Source organism: Melanotaenia boesemani, chromosome 15 (assembly GCF_017639745.1).
Source record: "Melanotaenia boesemani isolate fMelBoe1 chromosome 15, fMelBoe1.pri, whole genome shotgun sequence".
Taxonomy (NCBI): domain Eukaryota; kingdom Metazoa; phylum Chordata; class Actinopteri; order Atheriniformes; family Melanotaeniidae; genus Melanotaenia; species Melanotaenia boesemani.
This window is the reverse complement of record NC_055696.1, coordinates 1,567,333-1,582,025: the sequence shown is the minus strand read 5'-3', so window position 1 is coordinate 1,582,025 and position 14,693 is coordinate 1,567,333. Positions and strand designations below refer to the sequence as shown.

At 40.9% G+C, this 14,693-nt stretch overlaps 1 protein-coding gene across 1 annotated transcript in view; it reads left to right on the top strand.

The window, feature by feature from the left end:
• The window catches only part of uvrag (UV radiation resistance associated gene), a 93,715-nt gene that overhangs the window by 39,063 nt on the left and 39,959 nt on the right, over nt 1-14,693 (top strand). Inside the window, exon 13 of the mRNA XM_042008702.1 lies at nt 12,274-12,349. Within this exon, the coding sequence (XP_041864636.1) occupies nt 12,274-12,349 (76 nt within the window). The remainder of the gene's footprint in view (nt 1-12,273; nt 12,350-14,693) is intronic.

The following is a 14,693-nucleotide window of genomic DNA, read 5'->3' as shown; positions in this document are numbered from 1 at the left end:
ATAAAGAGTGGGGAAACACGCAGGCATCCGTGGAAATTCTCTGAATCGAGGTCACTGTCAAATTATTTGAAGGATCCCAGACGTCAAAGTATTTCTCTGGGGGATTCAGGGAGCATTTCCAACCTGTAGCCACGAAGGATCCTTCAGTAACGTCCAGAAGCAGCACCTGTCACTGTGACTCACGCAACATTTGTTTGCTTCTTTTGCAAAACAACAAAAAAATGCTTTATTATGCCCCTCAGCTGCAGCTCAAAACAATATCCTGCCTCAGTGGCACTATTCGGTCTGAGTAAAAAGAGATAAATTCCCAGATAACAGCTTCATAGTCGCCTAGGATTAATGTTCTGCAGCCATCTTTAGTCGTATAAACGTTTCATGGAAACTGCCACCTTCTATTAAAACTGCAAACTGTCTGAAACCATGTTTGTTTATTGGTGTGTAAGTGTGTGTACAATAGAAAAAAAATGGCTATAAAGACTGAGTTTGAGTGGTTAAAAGGACCACAAATGTAATGTTTAAGTGCAGTCCATTTGCCATAAAAAAAAGAAAAGAAAGACTTGTCTGATTGGAAACTATTGGTCCCGTCACTCAGAATAACCTCAGCTTGACTTCTCTGCTTTCCACACCTCTCGTCTCTCCTCCCACGTCGCTGCGTCGCTCAGACTGGTGGAACTTAATTTGTTTTGTGTTGCCCATGGTAACGGCCTCGCCAGGTGTTCAGAGATGTGAGACTGTAAATCATGCTGCCCGTCTTGTGGCAGTGTCTCCATCACGCTCCAGCTTTTAACCACTTTAGCATTATATCGTTTTTATTGATTCAAGACCTGCTTGTGATTAAAGAAAACTATGATGACTGAGAGCATCGCGAGAGATAAACTGATGATCCAGCCACACTTAAGGGCTTTTTCGGGGTCGTTTGTGTGAGTGATAAATTGTAGAGGAGCTGTAATTATAGCAAAGGCCAATGTAATGAAATTGTTATTTGTGTGTGTTATGGTCTTGTAACTATGCATCAAGGAGGAATGTTTAAAGAAAGAAAGAAAAAACCCTACTGTGTGATAATTGCATGCTTGGGATGGACATGCTGTGGTATGCATTAGAAATTCCACACATGCAAGACCTCCCCTCCGTCAGTGAGAACGTTGGAGTGATGGGGAACATCTGATTTATTCACATGCGTTGCTGAGGAGATGTGAGCTTTACATTCATCAGCTCAGCTGCCTTCCTGATAACAGCCAAATTCTAAAGTCATATATCTGTTTTTTCTGGAAAATGTGGTCATGTCTCATATTTTATGTACAGGACAATCTGCTGCATGTTTTTGGGCTGAAAAGAAGAGCTGTTTAAAACTTTGAAGGGCTCTTTATGGTCAATTATTTACATAAGTAAGAGAAGAGATGCAAACCACATGATGTTGTTAAGTGAGATTGTTTTAACAGTCCCAGACCAGTAAGCCTCACCATGCTTTGGTTTTTACTCTTTTAATCTCGTCTTTTAACGCTCTCAGGTCAGCTGTTTATGAAGGAGCATGGCAGACAAAAATAACAACTCCTGTGTTATTCTATTTTTCCTGCATTCATGGTCAAAACACAAGGGACTTCCTTTCTTCAGCGAACACACATTAAGGGCATTGACGTTTAAATAAGCACTGACACTTTCACATCCACATATGACTTCCATATGAAGACCAGCAGCTGGAAGAAAGTGTGTGAAACAAAGAGAGACGTTATCAGACAACCCAGTGATTGAGCAGCAACCTCTTTGTGTGAGTGATTTTTCTCTGAAAACAGATGGAGAGGCTCACTGGGAGTCCCTTAACACATTTCCAGTCCTACCAAGCAGGATATTTACATCAACGTCAGGCAACGAAGAAGTAACCCGTAGCCCGTTGAGCAGTCATGACAGTCCGACATTGCTCTTAGGTGTCCCTGAATGGGGCCAAACGCTTCAGTTAACTTTCACCCCCCTACATGCTAATGACCTTCTGAGGCCCTGGTGGGCAGCAGACACGAAGCAAAATGATGTGGTGGATGATGGAAAGCAAGTAAATGGGATTTGAAAGTGTACAAAAAGGGGGTAATTAAAGTGTCGGAAGGAGGTAACCAGCCGTGATAAGTGAGGTGCTATCGGATCGGTTTCTTAAAGTGTGGTAGGATTAGAAAGCAGTCAGTCATGCTGCACTGTTAGGAACCTTATCCGGTTTTAGCAGCATATTGTATTGTAAGCCCCTGATTAACAGTCATTTTTAACACACTTTCTTCCCTAATATGTTTGCACTTTGATGAATCTTTGTTATTCTGAGGTGTCGTTACAGACCTGTGTAGCTGAGGCTCTGCAGCTCTACCACAGTGATCCTCTTTAAGTTGTCTGTAATAGAGAGCAAAGGAATGTTCCTATGTGTCACAGTCTATTGGAGTGTTACAAGCACCAGACCTTTGGTGTGGTGAGAAGAATGAGAATATTATTCACCCTTTGAGTTTTAACAGATTTTGCCACAGGAGGACCAGTCAAGGCCTCTGCTGATCTGAAATTTGTTTCTTCTGAACACAGACAACCAGAATTTGAAATAGTCTTTCTAAGAATTTCTAAAAGAAATAAGGCCCGTAAGATGAACGGACTTTCAGGCACTCTGCATGATTTGGCCTTTTTAGGATGGCAGAGTTTACATCCTCCTGGTCGGAGATGCTTCCTGCAATCAGTGATCTTCAACAATGTGTTGCGCCCACATTGTGGAGAGCTCAGTTCCAATGTCTCTGATTGCATGGAGGAGAGAAACGGGAGATGCGATCCAGATGTCCAGCGAGTGATTGAGACCAGAACCCAGCTTTTGCTAATCAAGAGCTGCTTCTTATAGATGGTCAAAAGTATTAAAATAACTCTGCTTTAAACTATATCTCTGTGTTACCAACTAAAGGAAAATAGGTGTAACTGGGATTTACGCATTTCTATGTGGTTCAAAAGAGCCTTTGGTGGAGGTGCTGACTGAGTACTATGTGAATGCCTGAGGAGGGAGGCCAGGTTAAGAAGAGGCCCCTGAAAAGAAGTTATTGTTCTGATGCTTGAGAGGTTTCACATCTCATACCGTGGACCAGGTGCTCAGGAGAAGAGGAGGACTTATACCCAGCTGAGTCAGACCACTGTGAAGCAGCAGGACAGGTTAAATACAGTCGGATGTTCGTTATATGCGCATGTTAAAGACCATTGGTGTACTGATCAGTGAAATTCAGTTTTTAGTACCTGAAAAACATCGTTCCCTTCCATTTATCTGTTTTTTTTTCAGTTTGCATGTTAAATTTGTATATTTGTACAAAATCTTTTAACTGAAACTGGAGTTTGTGTTCAGCTTTACTGCAAAATTACATGCAGTTTAAAAAAAAAATCAATAATAGAGAAAACCAAGGTGCATGTTTTCTGGTCTTACGAGTTAAATTTAATTATTCTTTGTTATATGCATGCGTCAAGTATTCACTTGCACAGTTACTGAATTCTTCATAGAGGAGATGACTGAGTCAACCAGCTTGAAAGCCTGTTGATTAAATCAAACTTTTAAGTCTCCATTATTTGAGTCCTCGTGTCAGCTACAAAGACTCTCCAGGACTGGACAGAATGTTTACTTGTCTTTGAGGTTTTCTGCCAAATTGCTCCAGGACAATAGCAGTGATGTTATGTTTATAATAGCTCAAAAGAAGTAAGGGAGTCTCCACCAAGTTGACAGGTTAGCTGGATAAACAGCCCATCATCTTGGGGTCATGCTGTTGTGTGGCCTGTACAAGTGCTTTTTTTTGCATTCTTCATTAAAAAGATAACAAGAAGCATCTGTGGCAAATATCTTCCAGAAAGATGTGGCAGACAGAAAGCACCGGCCCGCTCTGAAGTGTTGCGTATTTGTTTATTGGTAGAGAAGGAAACTGACTGAAGCTGTGACATTCTCTTACATTTTAATGCCGTAATGGCAGCGTGTTTGTAGCTGTCCAGTGTGTTGGTGGGTCAGGCTTATCTTGAGGCTAAACTCAAATGTCTCAGAAACTAAAGGATGGATTTACTCTTCGTTTTAAACAAATGTACATGCTTCAAAAAGGATGAATCATATATATATATATATATATATATATATATATATATTTTTTTTTTTTTTTTTGTCCCTCTCATCATGTGGTCTGTGGTGTAGATGAACTGAAAGCTATGTGATGACATTCTGGTGCTCATCTTTGGATTGTCTTCTGTCTTCCACAAAGTTTATTAGCAAGTACATGAGATGAGGGTTCAAAGTCCTTATGAGATACCGAGTAGAAATCTGTGCTGCTGGCGGCGTGTCAGCTCTCACACGGATTGTATGACCCAAACTAACCAGCCTTACAGAACTGGGTTAATTTAATCTGTTTCATACTGTTTTAAAGTGAAATTACAAGTGCAACTTTTTAAGAAACGTGTCAACAGAAAGAAACATTTTACATTTGAGGACTAAGGCACCAACATTGTTTATGAAGCTGGCAGCCATGTGCTGCAGCACCACTTATCAGAGGATGAACCAAAGAAAGTTTCTGAAAGTCCACAAGCGGGTTATGGTGGAGAAGCCAGGAACAACTTTGGCTCATATTCTTCTTCATTGTCATCAGTCCCAGGAAGTTTTGTTCTGCAGGTTCAGGATGATGTCTACGCATGATAAAGGCATGTATTTCTAGCTGGTTTAGCTAGTCAGAGTGATATCTCTGGTTTTTATAACATCATAATATTAGTTCTGCTGGGCATGTCATGAACCCAACAGTGTGTTGGTGTGACTCCACAGTTCAGTACAACTAACACATATTCAGTTTATCAAAAGAAATATCTTTTATATTTGTTTTAAACTGACAAAAATGTTATTTGTGTTGTTCTGTGATTTATGAATGTAGCACTAACGACACTTCCACCAGTCTTTGTAATTTCTGTGCTTACAAATGTTAAATTAAACTAAGATTAAATTGGTAAAAATGATGAAAGCTAAAGCATTTTACTTATTAGTAATCTTAAATGAATGTTTAGATCGAATGCATTATTACTGTAGTTCTTGGGTGGTTGGAGCATATCTCTAAAGAATGTATTCATAGATGTTTTTTTCTCAAGTTATTGAGGTTATACTTTAATCATAGGTACAACCGAAGTTAAAAAATCCTTTAAGGTGATGTAATTTGCTTGTTTTAAGGATGCTTTTTGTCAGTTTTTGTGTGGCAAGTGTATCGTTTAAAGAATGCTGGTCAAGATAATCTTTTCTCCTTCTCTGCCTGTGATTAGAAGAAAGGATGATAAGTGCAGTGTGGGGTTTGGGTTCAGCAGACCTCTGGATATTCTTAGGAGTCGTGATGAAAACCTGGTATGACAGAGCGAGCAGCCAGGAGACATTTTAAATGCATAGACCAAAATGGTAAAATGATTACGCTGGGGTCTTAAGTGCAGCAGCAGTCATTAAAATAGTTTTCTATGACAGATGCTCAGGGTAATCATTTCTCAGATTTTGGAAATTACAGCCCACTGATTTATATTGGAAACACAGCCATTAGAGTTTTGACACTTACAAGGCAGGTGCTATTTTGTTTTGTTTTTCTCTTCAAGTAAGCTCAAATCATTTCGAACTAGGCCGTTAAAGTTGCTGGGAGCCTCACAAACACCACCCACTACCTGTGGGGCAGCACTGGCCTCCTTTTAGGCTCCAGCGTATGAGCCAGAACTGTTGTTTTGCACATTTGGGTTATTAATTAGGATGTCTAAACAGGCAAGCCAACACATGTGGCAATCTCAGCCTGTGTATACATTACAGCAGGTCAGTCAGTCACTAGAAGCCCTCCCCCCATATTCTCATTACCAGAATGAAGCCAAGCTCGACCACCCACCTGCATAGCAGTGTCCTCCTATAAACTCTTCCCTTTAACAACAGAAACGTGAGGTGAGACGGAGGAATCCAGTATTGAAGATGAATAAATATACTTACTCTGTAGTTTGCACTCTATGACCTTGTTGCTTTGGACCTCTCAAAGACTACTTTTAGCAAGGCTACCAGTAGAGTCAGTGGTTAACTTAACAGACAAACAACTCAGCACACACCATTTTAGCTCAGTCATTGTCCTAAAACTCCATAAAGCCTTGTTGGTTTTAAACAATCCGTGTGTACAAAGCAAAATGCTTTTAAAAAGCTTTAACTTGGGCCTTGGGTTTGTTGTAACTTCACCTTTTCTCTTTGCACAAATGTGGCCATTTAACAGGAAGCTATAAAAGACATCACGTGCTGCTGACACCTGCCAGAAGGCCCCTGGGTGCAGTCTGTGGACACGGTGTAGACAGTGGTGGTCGATTAACCAGAGATGAAAGAATTATAACTCAGCCTGCTGTTAAAAGATCCCTCAACAGAAATAACAGACTGAGAAAGGAGGATTTTTAAAAAGACATGAGCAGGAAGACACAGCAGGGAATGTCCTAACGCTTCATCTCATCGTTTGAGCTGCATGTTTATTGGTTGTTCCCTCCTTTTAACAAGAGTCTCTGCTTTATATTTTAAGTTGTGTGGATGACTGGTGTCTAGGCCTTGCAGCTGAAAAGCCAGGGGCATTTCGTATCTTTACCCATAAATATGAGGGACTTTCCTGTAAGGTGCTGCTTTTGTCTCTTTTTACAATGTCACAGCCCCACACTTAACAATTACATATTTTTTGTGAGTCCACACAGAGCCTGCACTTGCTCGTTAAATATCCTGTGGTGCCTCCTCTGAAACGAGATGAGAAGAGAAAGAAAGCTGGGTAACGTTTCTGAGAGAGGGAAGAAAATGACAGTTTTCCTTCTGCTCTCAAATCACTGTCATTTTCTTTCATCTTTTTCTCTGGTTCGTGCAGAGCTGAATATTAGTTAAATGAAAACAGATTCCACATTTCAGTAATCAGTCTTTTGAATGGACCTAAAAGTGAGTGGGTGTGTTGATTATGGGGGCTGTCATATTCAGTTTGCTGTGTTAGTTTCGCCGAAACAACCCTTCATCAGAGCTGCCACCGAGGGGAGCTGGAGAGGGATGTGCTGACGGAGGAAACGCTTGTTTAAGGAAAGTGTAGAAATGCGTGGAGGGCTGCTGAGATACATCTGATTAGATCTGATTTATATTTACAGCAGAATTAAACAAAAGAACTGAATGCATTGTGCAAAAGGTGCAAGAAGCAGGATGGCAGGACCCAATTTAAACCAGCACATGTACAAATAGTTTGGAAACACAGCTAATGCCGCAAACAGTTCTCCTGGCTTGGGGGTGAATCTCTGTGTTTGTTTATTCTGGACCTTCCATCTTGATGGACAGACACGGTACCGATTTTGTCCTGCATAGTCCACCAGGAGCATAATTTATTTCATCCTGCTCAGTGTAGAGGACTGTTTCAGTTTATGCTCCTGGCTAAGTGATTAAAAATGGTCTTTGCCTCCTCTGCTTTCATATCTTTCCCAGCACACCAATAACATTTTTACTGTTGTAGCAGAAATGACAGCAGTGTCCGTCTGTCCCCAAGGCCAGAGCTGATGTAACCTGAAGATGAAAAGGGTTTTTTTGACAGTAAGATTAATCATTTTCTTCACTTTCTGTTTTGTGACTTCTCTTTGCTCACTCTGCGGTGGGACGATCTTTGTCAGATTTAATTATATAGAAAATAATAAAGTTGTCCTCTAAGTGAATCATATACTTCTTTGGTGCCTCTTTCCTCCCCTCCATTCTGAGATTTCCTCCCTGCTGCTCTGTAATAATATATTGGACTTTACTGGACGTCCCTGTGAGGAATTCCTGGTGTTTGGTGAACCGGAGTCTCTCCAGTGTGATTTCAGACGCAGCGGACAGCGGTCATTAATCACTTTACTGTGACTGAGCTTATATGTTCATGTGTTTGCATGTGTGTGAGTTGGAAGTGGCTCTGTTTTCCTTTTTGATCGCGTTTGTCAACAAAGAAATCCTGTCTGTTGGTGCTGAAGTTAAATTGTGTATGCCAGCAGTGGGAAGGGAGTGCTTGTTGTGTTGTTATTTCCTCGAGCTGAGATATGACCTTTGGCATGTCGCTTTCTCTGCAGAGCCCTGGCTACATGTCAGGGATATGGAGGATGAACAAGTAAATGGCTGTGCGGCCCCCAGGCCACAGTCTCACTTTTTACTTACCAGACGTTACAGCAACTTCCTGTTAGGTTTCGTTCTTGAGCTGCAATGATCTCCATCTGTTAAGGGTTTGCCTCTTAAACTTCCCAGAGCTGCAGCGCACTGTATGTGAGAGGAGAGGTGTTTGTAGTGATAAGTTCTGTTGGAGATCTCCAGACAGGCTCAGAGATGATGCGAAACAGTTTTAGTACCTGGATTAAAGCCAAATGAGAGAAATAGGCATTTTATATTAAGATTTCTTGGATTACTTCAGGCAAGAAATTTTAAAATTAGGGTTTTTATTAATGATTTAAGACCACAAAGGTCTCAAAAAAATCTAAAGCACATCTAAATTCGAGCTTCCAATTCTGTTATCACGGTCTTATTTTATAGTAGTGTCCGTTACTGAGGATGTGCATTTCCTGGTGTATTCTCTCCTTCACACAAACACCTCTCGGCCACAGTAATCTGCTTCCACACAGGATTAACAGAAGACCGTGACCCAGTCCCTAGGGAAGGAAAGAAGTACGCTGGATGATCATGCACATACACACACAAACCATTCAAACAGTACTCATACAGTGCAGTGTACCACATGGAGTCTGTTTATATAGTAACAGGGGAATGTGTCCTGTGTTCAGAGTAAAAATGTTTGAAATTATGTCAAATGACTTAATTCTGCAAACGCCATGCCATGTGCCTATATCATCCACAGTGGTATTACAGCTTCTTAAGCAGGCTCCCGAGGGTTTGGCGCTATGGCGTATCCAGTAGTGATTTCTGACCTCAGCCTTTTCTAACTGAGACTTCCGAAACTTTTCACAGTATTAGATTAATTACACATGAACAGGGGTATTTTCAAAAGTGTTTTTTTTTCCCTTTTTATGTTACCAAGCATCGTTAACCAAAAAAAAAGAAAAAAAATCTCCATCCACATGAAAACCCACATTGTTTTTGTTTTTGAACAACTATTTTGACAAAACTAAAAGGTGATTTCATGAGTTTCAGTATGTGGCTGAAGCAGCTCAGTCAAATGCAGCAGCAAAGAAATTTAGGGCTGGGTATTCGGCCTATTTAGATTAAATCTATTCATTTACAGCTAACTGTGTAACACCACCTGTTTTTCTTGAATATGGAAGACATTCTCAGATGACTACTTTTACAAAACACTGAGTGCATTTACTTGACAATCAAAATCAGTTATCTGAGAGTAATCAGAAATACCAGAACAATACAGTGTTTCCCAAGATTCAGAGCCAAAAAAGCTGTGATGAGGAAAAAAAAAGCGTTTCATTCAGTGGAGTCGCTCTAAATATTCTGAAAGTTCAGACCTGAGATAACGAGCTGATGTTAATAAAACCTACAAAGAATATTTTATCCATTCAAAGCTGTAAGACAATTCAGAAATTCCTACAATGATGTAGATTCAGCTTGTTCAGCTGTGCGCGTTTCCATGACAACTGTGATGCCATCGGTGTACATCGGAGCAGGAGAAATCCTCCAGCCTGAGAGAATTTTGAAAAAATTCATATTTTTGATGATTTCCAGCTGATTGATGTGTTTTGCGGTGCGTGCACTCTGTCCTCTGACAGAAAGCTGTATGTGCATGCACGTGTCTGTGTGTGTGTGTGTGTGTGTGTGTGTGTGTGTGCTCACTGCCAGAGAGCAGCTATGACATGCCGTCATGTTAACTCGAACAAGGTGGAGGACCATGACCCATACTTGCTTAGAAAGACTGAGCCTTTCGTGGAAGCTCCTTTTATACCCAATCCTGACACCCTCACCTGTCAACAGTTAATTTGCTGACTGTAGAAATTGCGTTATTTGTACATTTTATTAACTTTTTGTCTTTATTTGCCTTTTACTTAACTTTATTTTTATGTGTTTGTTTTCTAAATATAATAAAGTTGCTCAAGTGAAGACAATGAAAATGGCTTATTTTGTACTTGTTAGGTAAAGGTTCAAATAGATTAAAAAAAAGAGGCAGAGTTGCATCTCTTCTGCATTTTAGAAAACTATCTGGAAAACTTTGTTTGCAACAGCAAATGTCAACATTAGGAGCTAACTGCTGTTTTAAGTAAGGTGTTAAGAATACGCATCAGTGTGACTCCAGACACAAACCAAACCCCTCCTCCCTCTCAAAGCATCAGTAAACAACACAAGCTTTGTAAAACTCTTTTTATATGGGATGCTTGCCTTTACAGAGTCTGAATCCTGCTTAGTCTGTAGAGCTTCTTTCCAAATATACTGTGGCTTCCTCAGTGAGAGATGAGCTGATATAAGAGCACAATGACAGGAAGGGATGAGTTCAGTCGTATGTCCCTGGTCACAGGGAGGACTTTCCCTGACTACACTTCAGCATACGTCTCCCTCCCCAACACCCAGAGCGATCTCTCCCACCCTTCACGAGCACTCCCTGCTCAGCCCTAACTAAGACATCTGGCTGGCACTGATGGGACTTTCCCATCGTGCTGAAAGGAGAAGTTGTCTTTGTTCCAATTCGGAGGCGGATGGACATGCTGTCTGGACGCCTCCACTTCTGTTTGATGTTTCCGTCAAAAAGGTAGTGAGGTGGGATCTGTGAGATGGGGTCATGACCCCAGACCTAGCTTCTTGAGTGAAATGTCATCGACTGTTAACGCTGCTGACTACATGAACAGACACTTCAACAATGTGAATAATTCATAGCCTGACACTTCTTTTGATCTCTCTTTTCAGTTAATGTGCAGTGAAAACTGCCAGGATCTTAAAAACGTGCATTCAGGGTGTCATACATAACAAAGCGAACCGGTCCCTTCAGCATACAGGATGAAGACAAACTAGAGCCTTTGTCTCCATTGTCTTCTTCATATTATCTGATTAAATAAATGCGAAGAAGGCCCAGAAATCCAGATGGGTAATGAATTAATGGAAAAATCAGTATAGTAAATCTTAATAACATACTGTGCTGGCTTTTCTTGGCCTCATAACTGGAACTTACCAGAGAAATAAAACTACAGGTGAAACTAAAAAAAGTAGAATATTGCACAAAACTTCATTTATTTTAATAATTCAACTTAAAAAAATAAACTAATATATAGACTCATAATGTGCAAAGTGAGATATTTCAAGCATTTATTTGTTATAATTGTGATGGTTAAAGCTTAAAGCTGATGAAAACCCAAATATCAAAATCTCAGAAAATAAGAATAGTGTGAAAAAGTTTAATGTTTCAGCCTCTAAGAGCCACAGTCTGATCAGCTAATTCATCCAAACACCAGCAGAGGCCTCTGGAGCATCTAGATGGTCTCAGTCTGTTCCAGTAGAGTCCAGCATCATGGGGAAGGTTGCTGACCTGACAGCTGAGCAGAAACCATCACCGACTCCCTCCACCAGCAGGGAAAGCCTCAGCAGGCAACTGCAGAAGCAGCTGGATGCTCTCATTGCTGCATCAACGCTCATCAAGAAGAAGCTGGGTGGAAGGAAAAGCTGGAACAAGCAGCAGGATGAAGCAGCTGGAGAGGACGGTCAGGAAAAGTGGACTGAGGCTGGAGTTAGAGCCACCAGACGGATCCTGGACCTGGACTTCACGTCGTAGTCCTCTAGTCCAGACGCTCCTGAACACAACATCAGCAGCATCTCACCTGGACTAAAGAAACCGGGACCTGGTCTGGTGAGCAGTGGTCCAAAGTGCTCTTTCCTATGAGGCAAATTCTACATCTCATGTGGAAATCCAGGTCCCAGAGTCTGGAGGAAGACTGGAGGGGCAACAATCCAAGACCCTTAAAGTGCAGCGTGAAGTTTCCACAGTGGGTGGTGATGTGGGAGCCATGTCCTCTGGTGCTTCCTCCGGGCTTTACTAAGTCCAGAGTCCACGCAGCGTCTACCAGGAGCTTCCTTCAGCAGAAGAGTGTTTTGGAGATGCGGACTTTATTTAACGCCTAATAGAAACATCAACTGTACATTAAATTTGCAGAAACTTTTCCATTAAAATGAACCCAACCATACGGCCCACAGGATGTCCTTCATGTGTAAGTTGAGGGTTCAGGCTTGTCCTTTCTTTTGTCACCTGTCTGAATGATTTCAGCTTCTTATTAATGAATCACTTGAAATGAACCACCTGTCCCTGTTTAACTCCGTCTTTTTCTGTCTTTTGTCTTCTTCAGATTCCCTTTGTACTCCAGAGGAGAGCGGTTTCACTTTGAATATGGCGTCTACTTACTGAACAAGAACATAGCGCAGGTAATATGACACGTTCCTTACACACATTTTCCACTAATGCCTTGTATTTACATGTAAAAGTTAGAAAACCGTGATGACCGTCATGTTTTTAAAGACTTATTTTAGATGCTCTGCGTAGTCCACCCTCTTTCGTGCCCACATTACCATGCTGTCACTTTTACACGTGTACCTCTGTAGAGACTCTTTGCAGGAGGATATTATCAGTGTTGTAGACAGGGCTGTGGATCTTTACCGCTTCTATGTTCAGCAACTCAGCAGCTTTTTCTGTGTGCACCAGTCCACATGATCAGTGATTTCCTCCTGTAATTAGGTGTCGTCATTGCATTTGTAATAAGGAAGATGATGGTGGTAGTGTCGTTGCCAGCCTTTATGTAAGAGCTCTCTGCAGTCATGTGTGAACAGCATGAGCCGGAGGCGGCTGAGCACACGGAGCACACTGTGCTTATTACAGCCTTACAGAGTTGGATGGGTGTAGTCTTGTTAAAGGGTTTTGGACATCAGTGAAGTGAAGCTGTATCAGACTTGAGCTGCACACCCAGTAGGCTACTGGTTGGTAGGAGCAGTTCATTATTACTGTTGGCCTTTCATGTGACTTGTTGAACTCATGACCTTGCTGTGCTCATTAAAGTGCATCTAATGTGTTGAGCTGGATGACTCTCTCCATTTATCCCTGAGACATTTAGCACTGACTTTTTTTTTTTTTTACAGTTTGCGTTCCATTCCCTGTTTTCCTCTTTGTCCAGGTGGGAATGAAGGGCCCCTCCACTGAATAAGGCAGTTAGCTTCAGCAGGTGGTTGCATGGTGCACCGCGTTGGTTCTAGTACCAGACCACAAGCTGTTGGCTAATATCCGAGTCTGTTATCTTCCCACCTGTGTTTCACACATGGCAAAAATACTAAAAGTAGGATTTTGTGTCAGGTATAAAGGAATTTCTGGACTTGGAAAGAAGTTAAATTCGTTTAATGTATTGATATAAAATGTGCCAGTAAAATTCAGGATGTTTTTGAAAGATGGAAACAGACAAAGTTTGGCACAATGAATTTTTTTCCCTGGCCAAGTAAGTTATTTAGGATGGAGGTACTCAAAATTGTCTTCATCTGTGAAAAGAGATCAGTGACATCCTTTTGCTCTCCAGTGCCACACAATTTACTGCCACCATATAGTTATCTGAAAGAGTTTATTAAAATGCAGAGAAGTTTCCTGTCTGGAACTTAAGGAAAAAGGAAAACAACCAGCATTTCTCTTTGTCCATCTAAACCCATGCAGATGGCAGAACATTGTGGTTTTTGGGTGGGAACCTGCTCCCAAAAGACAGTGAGAAACATAGTTTGTTTTTTTTTAACTAAATGTGGTTTTATCCTGGTGGATATGAGTTTTGGGGCCTGATGCTGATATTCATCACATATTGTTCCTTCTGTGTTTAGAAGGAAGCAGCTTCACAGCTTTAAATTCATCCTGCTGACTTTTTACCTTTTAGTTAGTAAATCCTGAACATTTCATCCTTCTTTCTCATAAATATGTGATTTTATATAAGAAATATTTGAACTGTTGGTGTTTAAAGGGGTCTGCAGCCTTTCCTTTAGAGCTGCAAATGTTAGGAGACCTTTGGAAAAAAGACAACTTTTAATTCTTTTTTTCTGTTGAAAAACCACATTTTTATTTCTATTTTTATGTTTTAAATTAAAGAAAAACATTTTACATGTGATAACGCTGAGGTCAGCGTCCGTGCTTTAGCTGCTACGTGTTGCATAGTTTCACCAGCTTTTATAAAGACGAGAAGTTAAGAGAGTCCTTCTCTATGTGGCCACATTTTATTCATACTTTTGCATGCTTTAACATCTGTTTGATATCTTGACACTTATCAAAGAGCACATCAGCAAAAACAACAAACTTCAGAGACCCCATCAGTGTGCATCAACAGAGAATTACTTGGACTTGTGCTTTTCCTGTCTGGGTGCCACAGCATGTTATATAATAATCCAAAATCTTTGTATGTTTAATCCTGGAAGCATTTCATTGGTACTGAGTCAGCTTAAAAGTGAACAAGGTCATTTTAACAGCTGAGGAATCCCACGGCTGCAATGCTGAAAACGTGGAGGTCCGACATGAAAGATTCCTTACATACAAGATTTCATCTGTCAAACAATCCTGAAGCACATTGTGATGTGGAGTAAATGAGTGCATGAATCGATGCGTTAATATGCACAGAGCCAGAGCCAGACCACTCAGTGTCTGGATTTTCCATTTGCTTGTTGATTTCTTTGTAAAGAGTGTATGCATCCTCATTAAAAGTAAAAGCATCATTTAACTGTTTGAGCAGCTAAACCACTTAAGAACCACTGA